At 42.2% G+C, this 18,660-nt stretch overlaps 2 protein-coding genes across 4 annotated transcripts in view; one reads left to right on the top strand and one right to left on the bottom strand.

Annotated features, from left to right (window-relative positions):
- LOC106809581 (tRNA modification GTPase GTPBP3, mitochondrial-like) overlaps positions 1 to 15,124 on the top strand; it is a 22,888-nt gene extending 7,764 nt beyond the window's left edge. Inside the window, exons 2-11 of the mRNA XM_014812710.1 lie at positions 6,527 to 6,702; positions 7,043 to 7,188; positions 8,233 to 8,368; positions 9,121 to 9,274; positions 9,529 to 9,601; positions 10,206 to 10,349; positions 10,723 to 10,888; positions 11,394 to 11,999; positions 12,748 to 12,834; positions 13,942 to 15,124. Coding sequence (XP_014668196.1) covers positions 6,542 to 6,702; positions 7,043 to 7,188; positions 8,233 to 8,368; positions 9,121 to 9,274; positions 9,529 to 9,601; positions 10,206 to 10,349; positions 10,723 to 10,888; positions 11,394 to 11,999; positions 12,748 to 12,834; positions 13,942 to 14,083 — 1,815 coding nt within the window. The 5' untranslated portion in view covers positions 6,527 to 6,541 and the 3' untranslated portion in view covers positions 14,084 to 15,124. The remainder of the gene's footprint in view (positions 1 to 6,526; positions 6,703 to 7,042; positions 7,189 to 8,232; positions 8,369 to 9,120; positions 9,275 to 9,528; positions 9,602 to 10,205; positions 10,350 to 10,722; positions 10,889 to 11,393; positions 12,000 to 12,747; positions 12,835 to 13,941) is intronic.
- Positions 14,982 to 17,656, bottom strand: LOC106809582 (UDP-GalNAc:beta-1,3-N-acetylgalactosaminyltransferase 2-like). Of its 3 annotated transcripts, none has more exons than XM_014812712.1 (2): positions 17,483 to 17,656; positions 14,982 to 16,788 (listed from the first exon to the last, which is right to left on the bottom strand). In XM_014812712.1, the coding sequence occupies exon 2, from the start codon at positions 16,762 to 16,764 to the stop codon at positions 15,274 to 15,276; it is 1,491 nt and encodes a 496-aa protein (XP_014668198.1). In that variant the 5' UTR covers positions 16,765 to 16,788; positions 17,483 to 17,656; the 3' UTR covers positions 14,982 to 15,273. The 3 variants fall into 3 exon arrangements, with proteins under 3 accessions (XP_014668198.1, XP_014668197.1, XP_014668199.1); XM_014812711.1 differs by having other exon boundaries at positions 17,560 to 17,656; XM_014812713.1 differs by lacking the exon at positions 17,483 to 17,656 and adding an exon at positions 17,002 to 17,095.
- Between the last annotated feature and the right edge of the window lie 1,004 nt (positions 17,657 to 18,660).

Genomic DNA, 18,660 nt, shown 5'->3' with positions numbered 1-18,660 from the left:
TTCACTACCATCGATCATAATATCTCGTTAATCAGGAGCCTCCGAAACATCTACGCCACACTGGCGAACACTGTACTCATATTCCACGAGAAAGCACAATGCACCCACCCTCAGACCCCACCGACGCATCCACAGAACATCTCAACTTGCCAAACCGACGTAACACAGCGACCCAACAACACCACCAATGACCATCGGAACACCAGCCAGCAACTGCGCCAACCAAGCGTCACCTACCACGCGAGCGACCAGCAACACAGCACAAGTCGGGCCAGAGAGCACCGGCCAACACCGCGGAGCTCTACTATATAGCTCCATGCCTCACCATGAGTGCCCCGCGCCCTAGCGCGCCGATCCACAAAGCTGTAGTGAAAGCGCAGCACCCCACTGTTTCAGTTCAGTTTCAGTCTTCCCCATACACTCCAGCATTAACCAATTTATGCAAGCAGCCGACACGGTATTGTCGCTATTCACGCGCACCCGGCCACCCGCCTGAACCTTACCGCACAGCAGGGCATTATCAGACCAACCTAACAAGCACGACACGACAAACCAAGTGGACATTCGTAATACGCGCCACAGAGGGCCTGCACTGTCCAGCAAAACCATTTGGTGCAACCTTCTCGCTTTCTCAAGAAAAACATGCTAGAAATTAAATCATCGTCATATTTAATACAATTATATGATGATTATTAAAACCATCAAATTGTTACTATATTCATGCCATCGTATACACTTCCCAATACGTATGGCGATAATTAATTGCAATAACGGTTTTGTCGCTATTGCCAATATATTGCAAATACGCCGTTTTTTGGTCGCAATACTCACCCCTCAATAATCATACTCATACATAGCCCCCATGGCAAACGGTCTCCTGCTACAAGCTAGCCAAGCACCACTTCCCATTTTCGTTGCTCCCGCCACTCACAGGCAACTTTCACACAACGCTCGGTTACGGCAAATTCCTTTGTGGCACAACAACTCAACACTCGCGCAACCACACACCACGTCAAACCAAGCACACTTTCACCACAAGTTGCCCACACACGCATTCAATTTTCGTGGCTGCAGAAATCAAATGGCCGGTTGATTCTCAGCAACCTCGTAGCGTCACCACTACAAATTCTCCCGTGCAAACCACCAACCTCCAGCCCACACACTCAGCTCCAGACCGTAGATACACTCTACCCCACACCAGGACAACCACACACAAGCAACACCTCATGGCCATCCTATCTGTCGCAGACGACCAACGAAATTGCCTCGGTCAACCGACGCCACCCACGAACAACATGAGTTAACAAGTCGTGAACCTGACACACGAAAGCATCCTCACACAAGTAGGAGATAAAGAAGCACAATCGGCCGCACAGCCTGGATCGGGCTAACTAAATCATAGTGTATGCTAACCCCGCAACAGGCTGCTGTGAGAACGTGTGCACTAACGCAGATGGGTCGTTGTACGTCATCAGGTATCTACTACAGATATGTACCCGAGGTAGTTTTAGGTTGTTTAGGTATTATGTACTATATTTTTATACTGGAGGTACCTTCTGTAGTACAACAACACAGTCTGGTCACACCCTTCTGTGTACTACATATATGTCTACCCCTCGGCGTACATATCTGTAATACCTGATAAAGACCACCCACGACCCCTTCCAGTAGTGACCTCAACCTACCAACTACGCAGGTCTTCCTAACCATAACACGCAAGTCTCAATCCAACACGTCGACAAACGGAACCACTTCAGCGCACTGATCCAGTATATTCTTAGAACGAGACCACAAGTGTATCTGCGTAATGCATCTCATCGAACCAGCAACAACTAATCATCTCACCGTCGCGCTATGTAATGCTGCCCAACACTTGGAATCCCTTGCACACACTCCCACAACCTTCTCACTGTCACACTGTAACGACCTACCATGCGACACTCCGACCACTACCCACACATCGGCCTAACTCTCCTGATTTTTTAGCAACCACTCATAACTATACTACAACCTCTTATATATGTTGGTCGCACTCGATATGATTACCACAGCCTCAAATGCTCACAACCACAACCACAACAACCAAACAACATGAACCAACAACTCGTGTTTTGCATTTAAATGCAAAACTTGCATGATAGATCTCAAAGGTTACTTCAGCGACGACAGGTACGTGTAAAGGCCAAGACACACTGCAGCGACAGCGACCGACCGTAACGACAAACGACAAAGTCGCGGCGACTGGCGCAAGCCACACTGCCAGCCGACAACGCCGCGACCATAACGACCAAACGTTCACCAAGCCTACTCACCACAGTGCCGAGTGCACAGTGCACATATGCAGCCAACCTGGCCAAAAAAACTCCTGCCTGCTGCTTTTAAATAAATTGCTGTAAAAACGCTCCATGATAACGCATAATATTAAATAACCAGTAATATACTACGCTCAGCCATATTATACGAACGCTCTGATGCGCTGACCGAATAGCCTTTCACGTTTTCCGTTAGCATGGCCTAGTTCGCGGCCCAACTGTTTCTGCACAGCGGTGCCCGAGTTTAGCGCTGACGCCGGCGGACAGTCTATAAGCGATACTATCCTGGCTCAGTCCATGGTTTATAAGTTTAAATATGACGTACATGGCCGATGTCATGTCGCCGATTGGAAACGGCTGTGAATTGGCCATTTGTAAAGTGCCTCGCCGTGCGAAAGTCTGCTGCGGAAATAGAAACGTTTCTAAATAATTTTTTGTCATGTCGAGACGTTGTCGCCCGGTCGTCGCCGTGATCAGCTGTGCAAATGGCTCATAGGCAAAACAATATTTCTCTAATTTTACTGAAAAGTCGTTGTCGTTACGCGTCGCGTCGTTTTTCGCCTTGCCGTGTGTCTTGGCCTTAATTTACTAAATAATACTAATAGCTAATACATGCCTTAATAGCCAATATGAGGACTTGGCCGCTCATTTTATAAATTTGACACTGATAGCCTATAATAAAGTATCAAGCCATGCGCAGAAAACAAAAGGCAAGCTGGTCCAACGAGCAGTGGACATGCCAATTACTAGCATACAAATAATGTAACACAAACAAAGTAGTACTGCCCCTCATACGCGGTCTAGTACCCCAAGGGCTACTGCCGCCGAACGCTACCCTGCAGTACGGATTCCGGTATACCGGAACGCTTACCCTTGAGTTCACTATTTCGTATTTGATATGGCTGTAGGTTAGCCCGTTTAGCGCGAAATAGGCGTTAGCCGGTTCGGTTAGGGAGTAGGCGTAAGACGACTCCCTAGACTCTGTTATAGATGGACGTAGGCCGAGATACGGTCCAGGCATATTAAGATAGCTACCAGCGCGTAACGTATTCAGCTATACCGGACCCGCTACCAGGGTACTCGTCCGCAGTAACCGGGGACATTAGACCCTCTCCGCCTCAGCCAATACTACCTATATCACACGCTACAGCTGTCTGCTGACTAACGTCAATACACCTGTTCGTTACGTATTCTAACCCGTAGCCAATACCGTTTCTGGAGCTAAGTACTAGGCCACCAGGTTCCTGGCCCAAGGCATAGAGAAACATGCCGGTACCAAATAAAACCAATGCTGCCTAAACCTAACCCTAACCCTAATCCTACCCTAACCATAACCCTACCTATTATATTGATATCAATGATTATCATTTATATTGCATGGCTTAAATGACAATTGGTTTTATTGGACCCATGGTTCTCTATGCCATCTAGTCCTTGCAACCGCATTTGCTGCTAAAATGTAAGCTTGTAACCGCCTCTCTTCGGGTTACATTATTCTTGAGCAGACAACTGAATATAGACAACACCGCGACAATTGAAACCAGCGGCAGATTATGTGCGGCAAATTTCTGGTCGCATTCGAAACACAATACTATTTAGAACCAATATTCAAGATCGCACGGGTGCCAAGCATACAAGATACAAACGGTTGCCCTTATACAATAAAGCTGTTCTATCTTATTCATTCATTATATTTACCATTCGAGATTTCACGACGAAAGATTTTACGCGAAATTCGGCCTGGGAACCTCGGTCACACTAATAATTTATTTACCATTACGAGATTTAAACACACGCAGATTGTCACCGCCAAATCGCGCGCTGAACTTATTCAACTACACGCCTTTTGCCCATAACACAACAATTTTCCCATTAATGCGCATACAAAGTGACTCTAACATATGGAGCATTCGCTAACAGTAGTAGCAGCGCAGTGACAATGTTAGAAATTGAATATCTTTTCTTTATTAAATGTTCACTACTAAGTCTGTGCTATGATAATAGATCAAAACATCTAGTTTGAATGTATAAATATGGTTATTTCCTTATTTCTTTTTTTATTGACGAGATTGTAAAGTTTGTTTAAGTCAATCGGCGAATCTTTTTTTGCTAATTAAGAACTCGCTGAATGCTCAGTACAGCTACACTACAGGCTTTACGCTCCATACACGCCTTACAGTGACAGCGATCACGGTTAGGCACTTGATTTGCCAGCTGACAGAATAGTGATTGCACTAATGCGTCACGCAGCCTGTAATAAATGTTTGCGCGTGCCATTTTTTCCCCCTGCAACCCGCATGCGGGCGACGAGGAATAGCGCATTGGTTCCAGTGTTGTTTTATCGCTAGTGGGCGTTGTGGTTCTTTTTTGCCAGTTTTTTAGCGCAGATAATGCTGTTTTAGAGCGCATCATAATATTCTGTGTACTAATGTGTGTCACTGGTGACTGGCATGCGTGTGTGTGCACAGCACTTTGGAACGTCTCAAAAAAAGGAAATAAACGGCAATGTCATTGTACTACCAAAGTCTTAATGTCTTCTCTACAACTACTATTTCGCCCTATAATCACCTGCTAAATGCCGGTCAAATGCCTCATCTGGTCAACACACCGCAAGATACACCACGTGCTAGCCTGCTCCCATGCACAAATTATTTAATACAATAAATAATATACTAATATAAATATATAATACATAACATTAAATATATTATTTCCTGCCGCGCAGACGGACGCGTCATGTAATCGGTCATCGAGGGTGTGTGTCGATGTGCTCCTGTGTCGTGTGTGTGTGTAGCCACACTGGCCAGCCGAATCCCCGATAGCGCGCTCGAGTCAGCGAGTGGCCGAGCTTAGCAGCAGCCCACCAGTGCCGAGCCCGGCCAGCTCAGCACCAGCCAGCGCGCATGTCAGTCAGCAGCGCCCACCAGCGAGCCACATACATGTTACATGCCTCGCCGAAGGTATGCACTCCTCTTGTGAGTGTCCTCTCTGTCCAGTTATAGCATGTGTCCAGCTGTGCAGCAGCTAGCACGCGGTGTACTCTGCTGTGTTGCAGCATGCAGCATTTGACGCGGCATTTAACAGGTGATTATGGCGAAAGTATAGTAGAGAACATTCAAGATTTTGGTGAGTAAATACATTTTGTGTTTATTTACGCTTTTTTATTGAGAACGTTCCAGACTGTGGCTGTGTGATGGCTGTTGCATGCCGCCATGTATGGGTCGCGCGCCACCTGTGTGCTGTGCGCTGCCTGTACGCGGCTGCCAATGCTGTGTAGGTACTGGTTGCCGCGCGCCGCCTGACTGTGTACGTCGGTGCGCATGCCTGTGTGTGTGTGGCCGTCCCTGATAGGGTACGTGGTGCGGCGTGCCTGTGCTGTGCCATGCCTGTGTGTACGTGTGCGCATGCCTGTGTGTGTGTGCGTGCCTGTGTGTACGTGTGTGTGCCTGTGTGTACGTGTGCGTGCTTGTGCATGCGTGCATGCCTGTGTGTACGTCGGGAGCGCACGCCTGTGTGTGCGAGTGTTCGCCTGCCCTGTGGTACGTGCTTGCGTTGCCTTGGCTCGCGCTGTGTGTGTGCCACACCTGCTGGTTTGGTTAATAGTATATTGGTAAAGTTAACTAAATTAAAATAAGATAGTTTTAATAAAATATGACAGTCATTGTGATAAGTATACAGCCCAATGGTGCAAATAAGGTAAATATCTGCTTTCAAATTGTGAAGTTTAACCTCCATTAGGATAGTGAATCATTCCAATAGTCAGACTCAAATCTAGCCTACATAAAACTTTGACATCGTATATCTCCCTAGTCTGGCATACACTGCTATTGACACCAACGATTTGTTTGGATTGTCTGTTTTTCTTTATTTTAATTTTGTTCACTGCGAAGGCATTGTTCACAGCTATCAACATTATTAGTTTATAAACTCGCTGAGGTGGGAGATAGACAACCGCCATAGAACCCCTTTAGAAATACAAGTAAATTTGGATTAATCCCTTCCCATCAAATTTGAAAAGTCGGCATTCGATTTTGTACACTTTGCAGTAGGAGAAGTATGGAAAAGTGTACGGTCTGTAAGCAGGTTGTATCATTGATGGTTTTGAAGAATTGTCCCTAACATTTCACAGAATCATTATTTACATATTTTTTAACACATAAGTCACATTCTGTCATTTTAATCAAATTGTATAATGTGCTATTCTTTTTTGTCAGAACTCTGCAATAAGAATGATCCGGGAAGTATGTAGTTCCATCAGACAAATGCATAGCTACAGGCCAGTGAATAGCATCACGAAGAGATTGGTGAATTCATCTTCCACCAGTGTTGGTGATGCTACAATATTTGCACATTCTTCTGGCTACGGGAAGTGTGGCGTTGCTGTTATCAAGTCAGTATATATTTTTAATTTCCTATACATGTGCCTTAGTTGTTATATTTTGTAAGCCTCCGGCTATCTATTCAACCTAAACTCCCCATGGTTGTAGGTGTACTTATTTTAACCATACACTAAATCTAATCACATTTGCAATGTTAAAATTGTCATTCCGTTGTAATGTCACCAAGTGGGGATTTTGTAGCCAAAAAGAGCAGTTTAGCACGTTTTTGCAGTATGCATTATTAACATTCTCACCTTCACCGTTCACGTGATATTGAACCGCCACAACTTCGATTTCGACATGAAAACAAACATTTACATCAGTATGATGATTCTATGGTTTCTGTTTCAGAGTGTCAGGGCCTGCCAGTTCACAAGTTTTGAGGCAAATTACTAAGCAAGTTGAACTGCCCAAGGCACGTATGGCAGTGCTCAAGCGTCTATATTCACCGGGAACGACACTTCTGTTAGACAAGGCTGTCGTGCTATGGTGCCCTGGTACAAAAATTTATTTTTATTCTTGCTTTTGCACTAGTTTTAAAGATGTCTTCCCACATACATTTTTGTAACAAACCACTGTAAAAACGTAAGTAAATAACTCGCTACACTTTAACTGAACGTTAGCTTTGAAAATAAAACTGTAAAAATATGAAGCAAGCCTATATATTTGCTCAACGAAAACACAACTCGAAAATCGCTTTTCGTCGCGGTTCTGTGTAAAGGCTCATTGATTGATGACGACGTAATACGTCACAACATCGCCACAGAGCAGCAAAAGTAAACGCTGTTTGAAACATTCGACTCGACACTTTAACTTTGTAGTCTAAAAGCTTTGAATGAACGTATTCTCGAGCAATTTTTTACCTATCACACATATATAGGCAAGTACATACGTGCAATGTTAAAATAATTCATTTTTGTCTGATTATATGTTTGCCGCTTGAAATTTCGTGCAAAGGCATCTTTAAATGGGTGCTTGCTCATGAATATTTATGGTTGTGTGCGTAGCCTGACTGTTAAAGTGATTACGTCACCGTAAATACTAAAAAAAACAAAATATAAGTAATTCTGTTCACTTTTTATGGTTAAATTGCTGCATTATACTTCTTATTTTACTATATTGTTTGATGTGAACATACACTCGTGACTCATACATAGCCCATAGCAAGCAATTAATGTTAGGAACACTAATATCAAATCGTCCAGGTTTTTTTGATTTTTAACTAGTTGAGAAACAATCTTATCAGGTAAGAATTTGACGATATGTTTAGTCCCGTTAGTTCTTACTTTTAATGTAAAAAAATGGCAACAAAAATTTTACAAATTTTGCCATAGAAAATTCGTGACGTAGTCAATTTAATGTAACAATGCTGATGGTAGTTCAGTATCACACTTACACATTTGGCTCTTTACTGAATAAACGCACATATTTTAACACCTCGTCTCAAGTTATCTGAGCTTTTAGTGACTTTTTTCATAGAGAGTTTTGGGTATTTATTTGAGGCCATTGATGTCCTCATGTCTGTAGTTTGTTGTTTGTAGGACCGAAGACATCGACGGGTGAGGACTGCTGTGAGCTCCATGTTCACGGAGGACCGTCGGTCATCAGGGCCGTGATGGACGCCCTGGTCGTCATCCCGGGCGTGCGACACGCCGAGGCTGGAGAGTTCACGAAGCGGTGAGCGTGGCTAATCATGTATTAATCATGCTAATTAGTGCCGAGTTCAATGCTACTGCAGGATGCGAAATTAACAGGAGTCCGGAGTCAAATACTCCCTGATTTTCTGTCGGACTTTCTGATTTGACATATGCAGGAGTCCGTGTGACTCCCTGAAAATTCTGCTATACTAACTAGTTCGTTCCAGAGCACGGCCTCGCGGAATTACCGTATTTTTTCAGCAAATATCCAAAGAAAATTTGGCAGACGTGCAACCGCATGAAACTTCAAAATAAGCACACGCGTTATTGTTAATATCTTTAGTTTGAACTTCAGACTGCGGACTCCCTCATTTTTCTGCAGACTCCTTCTTTTTGAGGGCAGGGGGTCTGTTGGACTCCCTTGTTCAAAAGTTAATTTCTAACCCTGCTACTGTGATCAGGAACAAATGCTGTGAAGGTGGTGAATGCTGTCATGTATTTTTTAGCTCTGATGAGTTAGTGATCCAATTTACCATGTGATTTTAAAAACTGTAGCTTACATATTATCAGTAAGTAAGTAAGTCAAGTAAAGTAATAAAACCAACGTCTTTTCTGAATTTATTATCGTGTTTATTGCTAGGAAGTTAATACCACTGTTTGAATCAGGCTTAAAGATTTGATTCCATAGTTTCACTAAAGCTCCAAACTGCTGCTCCCTATGTCACAATATAACCCTGCTATTTCATACCTCAGTTGCATCTGTGCATCACAATTGTGTAATTTGCTTTACAGAGCCTTTATCAACGGAAAACTCGACTTGACTGAAGTAGAGGGGTTGGCTGATCTCATACACGCTGAGACAGAGACACAGCGTAGGCAGGCACTGAGACAGATGGATGGTGCTTTAACTGCACTCTACAGTGACTGGAGGGAAAGGTTGATAAAGGTTTGAATGGCACAAATTCATAGTAGTTGTTAGTGAAATGCAGCGTCTGTAAAATCTATTCATTCTTCTTGACGTCGTGACGTCTTCATGACATTGGTTTACGCAAGGATGATAATCAAGGTTCTAGGCAATCGGGGCCTTACCACTTTCATGCATTGTAAGGTCTTCGTGTTTTGAGCTCTTCACTGTGACGTAATTTAGGTACGTTACGTGTTAAATTGCCTGCATATTTATATTTATTTTGCATTGGTTAGGCGCTGGCACATGTAGAAGCATATATTGACTTCAGTGAGGATGATAACATTGAAGAAAAAGTTATGAAGCAAGGTGCAGTATACGATTTCATGTTAAATTATGTAAAATTCTTCATACTATCGATAGAATTGATAGACTCCTGATACTATTGTGCATAATAACATGTTTGTGTGCTTAGATATTCTAAAACATCTCGATGTATGGCACGTTTAATCAGAAGCAGAATGATTTAATCATTCGAGAATCATCAAAATCTTCTATGTTATCTACTAAACCTCACTATAAAAATCTGTATTCTTTTATCTATTTAAAAAGAGTTAGGCTTTAGTGGACCTGATAAAACTAGAGACTTGATAGACCAAGATGTCTCGGTGATATAATAAAATAAAATATGTTTCTATGTGAATAATTTGAGGTATGCCCAAAAGGATGTCTTGTCCTCTAAAAGGGGGAAATTGCAGCAAAACAATGGAATCTTCAGTCTGGAGTAAACAACTGAAGACATCAATAATAAACAATACAAGTCAAAGTAGCAGCCAGAATAACATACCGCGAGATTTACATTTATTTTTTGCTACTTTATAGTTGTTGTTTTATAGTATCAATTACTTATTTGTAGTTATTACGGGATATACGTATGTCGGTCAGTATCACAGTTGCTTTTGTTACGTTGCAGTTGAGGCTACAGTGCGTGAATTACTGAACGACATAAGGCGGCACATGAGAGATAGTAGGCAAGGGGAGAGGCTGCGTACCGGCGTGCATGTAGCAATCGTGGGACGACCCAACGTCGGGAAGAGCAGCCTTCTCAATTACATATGTATGCTGCTAATTATTTAACTACTAGTGTTGTTATCATCATTATTATTATTATAACTAACTAGTATTGTTATTCGTTTTGCCTTGAAATGTGAAAAATAGCAACTAACGTGCGTTGATTGATAAGAACAAGATTGGAGCTCGTGGTTGTTCTCACTATGCGTAAAATGGTTATATATTATAGAATATGGTCTTTAGTTTATTGGTGTACATGGCAACAAGGTGGTACCACGATAACGAGAGAATATTGCTGCGAATGCCCTCGACTTTTATACGTTAATTAAATCGGTAACAGCGGGCATCTGTGGCGTAAGCGTCTACGTATCAGCTAGGATTACCACGCGCTCATCAGCGTTTGTCGTCGTTAACGACAGGTCGGCAACCTAAGGCGATCGTGTCGCCGATCCCGGGCACGACGAGGGATGTGATTGAGTCAGCGTATAACATCGGTGGCTATCCGGTCGTGCTGTGCGACACTGCCGGCATCCGGCCGTCCAGCGACACCGTGGAGCAGGAAGGCGTCGCACGAGCGAAACGAAGGTAAGCTCGTTAATCGACGACCAAAGCAATTAACATCATTAGTGAAGATTGAATTAATGGGGTTAGTGCTCCCCTGTGATGCTATTCGCGTTTTGTGAGCTGGTGTGTTAACAAGTTGTGCAGATGTGTAGACTTCTTATGTTTTTTGTATTATGATTGTTATTACACTGTTGAAATCATCAAGTTCAATAACTCTCAGAAAGCTTCGTTCATGAAAAATACACATGTAGTATATTACACACGTTTAAACTGAGTTTACTTTTAATTGTCCCGTGTTATTTTACTTACTTCACCTAAATACACTGTAATGACGATGGATCAATCTAGTGATAAAAACCTGCGATACAATAACGTAATAAAGTTTGCAGGCTACATTTCAATAAAATAAATATTTGCTCGTTAATTGTCGATATCCGATTTGATGCTTAGCCGACTCTAATTAATCACGCTAACGCAATTTAGTGATCACGATCATAATGCTCTCGTCGATTGTTTGCTCTTACAGGGCGGAGTCGGCTGACCTGGTGCTGATGGTCGTAGACATCACAGAGCTGGAGTTTGTAGACGACCCTTACCAGTACATGTCGAGTCTGTTCATCGAGCTGGGGCTGCGAACGAGCGCGGACTTCTCTCACATCAGCTGCAACAACAGGGACCGCGGCGAGCCGGACGTGAAGGCCATGTTCATGGAGGACGGCGAGGGGGACAACGTCGGCTTTCACACGCCCACCGAAGACTCGTTTAAACGCCAGCCCGTACAGATCATCGACACTAACCACCAGGGGGAGTGTTCTCACGACGACAAGTCGCGCGCAGAGTGGCAGGCGCGCCCTGAGTCGTGCGACGTCGAGAGCGGTGGCGCCACCACGGTGAATCGATCAGCGAACACCGCTCAGGTTGACTCGCATCTGATGGAAGCCGAGTGCATGAAGAATGAGAAGATACCGGTTATTTTGGTGTTGAACAAGAGCGATCTGATTGTGAATCGGGGGACGTATCAACGCTGGCGTGGTTTCATGTCCGGCGTCTGCCAAACCTCTATCGTATCCTGCCTCACAGACGACGGAATGGAAGAGTTCATGAAGATCATGCAGACAGAAGTTATGCAACAGTAAGTCTGTAATCTTGCATGATATTAATTGTAAAATTGAATAGTAAACAAGGGGGTGTTTGATAGTCTGATGTACAATGTTTTGCAAACTTTTTAGTAAAGCGAACTATTCTTGTTGTAACTGGATGTATTTTAGTTGCAGCCCTCGACACTAACGGTTGTCCGATTGCCCGGGACAAGTGAAAGTCTATGTCGGACAAGTTATTCTCTTGCCTAGTTGCCCGATCGGACAACTGAAAAGTTCTAGTTGTTTAATATTCTTAACATCCTCTGAGCCAGGGCGCTATCGCACCACATTCTCACTTCAAACGTTTTCAAAGGTCCCTGAAAAAATCAGCCCGAGACACCCACTGTTACCATTACAGATTTATTCAGAGCGGCAATGCGTACCTCCCTGGCCGGGGTCGGCATTGATTTATGTACTGGGGTGGGGGTACGATTGTTTATAAGTCGGTTGGGTCATATTCATTGCTGAATATGTAGGGGGTGGGCATCGCTGGGATGAGAGGACGACAGCAAAACTCTTTCCTGTGATTGAGGAAAAAGCTGCAATCGGTAATGACACACAATGAGCGTGCCAGCATGCAAACATAAACGTGTGAATTTCATTACGATTTTACATGTACTGTAACATTCAACCGATTATCTTCGATCATTGATCGGTTGGGTGCAACCGATGATCGATGATGAAATTCCAATCGATTCCCATCACTACTCTAGGTGATAACTGATGGTGTAAATTTTGTAGGTGTGGTGACCCGCTCTCTGGAACCCCATCGTTTACCCAGGCTCGCCACCGACACCACCTCAGCAACTGCATTGATGCGCTCGAAAGGTGAACGGGTTGTTGACGTTGTCGTATCAAATGAAACTAATACATTATCGTACTGTATAATGCGGCACGCGTTTCCTCCGGGACTTGACTTGATTCGGGTTTAGCCCAGTGGTGATCTGCTACCAATGACTATCGTTGCTCGTGATCGTCTTGCTACTCAGGTGTAGTGGTGTGCAGTGTTATCAGTACAGTTATACTGTGTGATACTGAAGTAATGATTTATTTGTAGCAATTTACCATTTTCGTATATCATAAATTTAAAGGGATAGTAGACTCTAGGATTTTACTGCATACAACTGTACTTACTGTATAACAAATCGTCTATACCCACACGTATTTGTTACCAGATACCTAATTTAATTGTTATAATTAATTACACATCAACGCTACGAAATTTGAACGGCGCCATGACACCCGCGACCGTGGTGCCACCCTGAAAAAGTCGCGTATTTGACAATTTATTTTGCACGTTACAGACCGAGGGCTAATCACAAAAGTGCAATTATATTTATACCTAAATCAGGCTAAATGCTATTTAACCGAACGATATTCATTTTATGGCAAATTTATCGATATTATAACTGAAACTATATGTCGTTTATAAGATATTACAATCCTTTTGCTTTTAAATTAATAAATAAGAAACACCCTCGGTCTGTAGCCCTAGGCTGAAAAGTGGTTTTGCGCAAACTTATCAGATCGTGCGCTTTGAGTGGCGCCACCGTCGTTGTAATCAAACTGTAGTCGTTAGTTTTAAAATATTTTTTAATATTTCTAATGGTGATTGAACCATGAAACTTTTTATGCAGCGTAATTTTAACCTAAATTAACTGAAAATAACCCTAGAACCTAGAGTAAACTCTCCCTTTAACTCTATATAAATTACTTAATTGCACGAGGTTCCTGCACAGTCTCTCCCCCTGTAAATTATGATATTTATGTTTTTAGTCAAAGATCAATGAAATCACCTTCCAAACATTTTAGATAGGCATTTATATTGTTCATCATCTTCCTCTTGCTGGCGAATACATCACAATGTACGAGATGTAACGGCTGGAACTGCGATATATCTATCGCTACTAACTAATGTGTTGTTTGTCCGTCCAGGTTTCTGAATAATCAACAAGACATTGTCATCACAGCTCAGGAACTAAGAAATGCTGTCCAACAGTTGGGCCAGGTCTCTGGCGAAATCAGAACCAGTAACATACTCGAGGTAATATTCAAAGATTTCTGCATCGGCAAATGAAATTCAGTGGAGTGTCAGTAGACCACTGTCTGACCAATATTCTCTATATAGATATAGGATGCTCCACAAATGCTAAGTGTTTGGCATTTCCAGTCAGTTGCTACCATAGTAATTAATATATGTGAGATATTGTAGCCAATTATATTTATTTGTGGGTTGTACAAAAACACAGGTCTTTTTATAAAAATATATTTCCTAATCACACAATTCTGAGTATCTTTTTATTCAGGCCACCAGTCTTCAAAAATTTGATTTTGGCTTCACAATAGATTCTAATGGCACCTCAGATGCCCTTTGAATGTTTTTCTTTTCTGTCAATTGACAGAGAAATCAAAGGACAATGTGCATATTGGCATCTGAAATGCTATTAGACTATTAAATGTGCTCATTTAAGTTATTTGTAATTTTCTATTTCTATCCCATGTCAAAAATTGCATTATATGATTTTCGGCTTTTAGGTGTCTTCAAAATATCTCGTAAAATTCTGTAAATGTGTGCTGCTAATGCACTCTAGATAATCGTATAAATGCCACCATGTACGTCACAAGATTTGTCCATTCTGCATTTTTGCTATATCTCAGTTAGTACGGATGTATGTGAAAAATTATAGTGGAATGCGTGGATTTTTGCTCTGTATTTTGTATTTCACTGATAACAGCTGAGTATTACTGTACATTGTATATAGGGAAATATTTGGAATATTTGTCTAAAAGATATTTCTGCATGCGTATTGGACTGTAATTAAACGTGTTCACTGGTGCTCCATGAAAGACGTTTGGAATTTGGGGGCAAATTTACTGGATTTTAAATAGGTAAAAATAGCCCTCTTTACATTAAATTAGTTACCCAAGCAGCATGAAGTCACTCGACTTCAAATTCCAATTCGGTTTTTGTCATCACATTTGGTCACTTGAAAATGACTTGAATGAAATTCATGCATATTTGGCAAAGGTTTGACTGAAAATGTGTAATGAGGTGTATGATTGAAAATTATGAATAACGTTTACCAAATAAACTATCAAATTTCTTGTTACCAAAATATTCACAGTCAATTTATCTTATACAATTTTTTTTATATATTTATTCATCATATCCTTCTCAAGAAACGATGTTCCATCACACATTTAACTCTGCAATTGACATGTTCATCTTAAATTAAAGTCTTAGTGTAAGGCTGCTCACTGCAAATTTCACGTTGGACAACTGCATGGATTGCCACACGTCTGTTCATTACTCCACAATTCATGCATGCTGCTGCTGTTCAGTTGTGCTACACTGAGGGAATCGTCTGTACAGGTGCTGTCACAGCTCCATCGATTATCATGCACAAATGTTGGTCCCACCGCTGCCAACCAGATACCCATTGACACGTCTTCACCCTGATACTGCTGGAGATACTTTGAATTGGCAGCAAGCCACAAAATAAGATCGTGTGACAAGACATATCCTGCCCCACAAGCAAATGGTGGGTAAAGGGCAGACGGGTACTTTGCGTCCCGCCATTTCCCGAAGCGTTGAACTGGCCAGTTCACACGGAAGTTGCTCCACCATAAATGACTGCGCGTCAGCATTTGCAACTCTCTGTGAATTCGTGGCAGATTCAGGTAACAGTCGTCGTCGGTTTTCAGAAGATATTTGAAATCCAATTTTGGAGCAGTGAGTTTGAAGCACTGCAGCAGTTTTGCAGGCAGGTTGGCATAAGTGTCTGTGACATCTGTGAATAAAATATCACCAAATCTTGCATTTTCTTCTCGTAATTTGACAAGCAACGATGATTCGCGTTGATGCCAATCGTTATTTTTCTGGTTCCGTTCTGAAATCATCGCCTTTAAACGATCAGAGTCCTGCACTAGAAAGGCAAGTGACCCAGCAGATATCGCGTTGACACCGACAACAGGTTGGATGCCTTCTTCATCTGCAAACATACCAGTCACGTCAACCAAACCAGGTGCAGTGGTCTCACTGCTTCCTCGATACTGCACTGAATCTGCAATATTCTGGGCAACCAATAAACCTTCGAATGCTTGTGGCAGAATTATTGGTTGAATTGCTTTGTAGATGTAACCATGATGTTTTTCTCCAATGCCTGTCATGAAGCTTGCACTCGCCACAGTTTCTTTGCCATCAGCCGACAATAGTTTTACAGAAACCGGTTGACTGATGTTCGAAAGAACACCAATTTTGTTTACTATGACAGAATTCCGGATGAAAATTCTCAGGCATGGTACCACAACAAACTCATATACTGCACTATTCTCATGTCCTCTGTCAACTTTGAATAGGTTGAAAGTCTTAGCCTTTGAAATGTCATAAGCATCTAGCTGCAATGGGTCACAGCTGTGTTGATAATTACGGTAATCAGGGTGCATGTTGCAGCCATGTTTGCCAATGATAAACTTGACATGAACCTTCTCTGCAATGATGCCCGTGTGCAGGTGCTGCATCCACGTGCCTCTAATTGTTTGTCGTTGCGCAAAGTTCTCTCGTGCCGACATGACAGCAACCACCATGTCTGGAATCTGCTCTTCCTCCGACGCAGTAAAATATTCGCGAACAAACGCCTCGTAGAAGATGGCCGACACTATGCCACCCACGGCCACTGCAACAAGTGTCCAGTGCAGTAGGTTGCCATTGTACTCTGTAGTAACCGGAGATATTCTTCGTCTTGCACTTGTATCCATTGATCAGGTTATCTTCAATGCGACCTGTGGATATTAATAATCCCCACTCACAGTGTGCATGAAGGACAGACACTTCAGTGAATTTTTGCGATTACACCATTGCCGTCAAACAATGTCAATGATAAACTTATACCGGTAAAAACAGAAACGGAGAAAGGCTGAGAGTGAGAGTGAGACAGAGGGGGAGCGAGACAGACTGATGCAAATGTACTAAACTATGGTACGCAGGGATTGTACCGTGTAGATCTTTTCTCTGCGGTTCTTATACTGCCTTGAACGTAAACATGAATATTCGATCCATCAGGACATATAATTTGTTCTCCAAACAGTGCGATAATGTACCAAAAATTGGTGCAAATCCACTTTAGGCACCTTAGGTATCACGAAGTGATGCACAGATTTCTGTGTATCATCAACCGTATCTCCGTATTATCATCCGTATATCGAGGAATGATGCAAAAACCCTAACCCTAACCCTAACCCTAACACACTTCGTGATACCTAAGGAGTAAGGTTATACTTTATGACTTAGGGTTAGGGTTAGGGTTTTTGCATCATTCCTTGATATACGGAAAGTCTGTGCATCAGTTGATGATACACAGAAATCTGTGCATCACTTCGTGATACCTAAGGTGCCTAAAGTGGATTTGCGCCCCAAAAATTACAGGCCTATAATCCTACAATTGTAAATTTTTTGAATCTTGAATCTACAACTTACAAGATATTCGGCAAATCATGCACCCGGGGTCAAGGATAATGCGTTAGAAAAACAACAGCATCAACAGTTGAACTCACCACCAAGATAAGTGGAGCAATAATGAACTTATGAAAGTGGAACGTAGTGCCAGAGGAAATCTTAATTTGCAAAAATACAGGAGGCAGACATATTGGTATAGATAAAACCAAGGGTGAGATACAAAGATAAACGGAAGAAAACAAAGAATGTGTTAGCTGTAACAAGAAATTATTTTTATTGTATGTATTTGTGACGTTAACATGTTATAGCAATATAAAACCGCTTGACAAATGAGCGCGGGAAATAGTGGAAATAGTGGTTATCCACATTTTCGTGAAACGTCATCAGGGAATTAATTTTGCACACAAGGCTCGCGCCATTTTTAGTGTCATGCCCGCCACCTAACGACGCTAATCATAACTAATTTAATAGACTACGTAGATCCTGGGAGAAGTAGATGAGAGCATAGATAGAGGGGAAGAGAGTGGAGAGTGTAGAAGAAAAAGAGAAGATGGAAGTGGCCACAGAATGAGAAAGTTAAGGAGGTAGAGGATGGGAAAAGTAGGAGAAGGTAGATGAGGAGAGGTGGAGAAGGAAGAGGACGAGAAAATGGAGCAAATAGTGAAAGACTTGGAGAAAGAGGAGAATAATGCGGCGATAGAAGATAGGAGAAATTAGAGAAGACAGAAGATCAGAAGGAGAGCTTGTGAAAGAGGTGGCAGTGGAGGTGGAGATAATGGATGGGGAAATCATTAGCCTGTGATAAATATAGTTCCAAATAATAATAAAAATCGCGCATATCTTTTTTAGTTAAACAATCAATAATCATAGACTTGCAATAATCAGTAATGTAGGATCAAATGTTTGAATAGTGTAACGTGGAATGTTGTGCGTACGTTGCGCAGATATTTATGATATATAAATTTTATTTTGTACCGGTGTCGCGCGATATTCCTGACGTGTGCGAAATACATGATATAGGATGTGTATGCGCATGCGTACCGACCCGACCAATCACAGCTCGTCTTTGCGTTACGATAAGTTGTGTACACTTGGACGAACACAAACTGTGTTGTAATGTTTAAATATAAGTTAGAGTTTAGAGTTGATAGGTAGAGATTGTAGTTGATATTCTTATTGATCAGAAACGACACGGAGCA

This window comes from Priapulus caudatus, unplaced genomic scaffold (genome assembly GCF_000485595.1).
Source record: "Priapulus caudatus unplaced genomic scaffold, Priapulus_caudatus-5.0.1 Scaffold365, whole genome shotgun sequence".
In the NCBI taxonomy this organism is placed as follows: domain Eukaryota; kingdom Metazoa; phylum Priapulida; class Priapulimorpha; order Priapulimorphida; family Priapulidae; genus Priapulus; species Priapulus caudatus.
Note: the sequence above shows the minus strand (reverse complement) of the source record. Positions and strands in the feature narration are given on the sequence as shown.

Coding starts and splice junctions, on each gene's coding strand:
- LOC106809582 (XM_014812712.1), bottom strand. CDS start 16,764: ATGGATACAAGTGCAAGACGAAGAATATCTCCGGTTACTACAGAGTAC.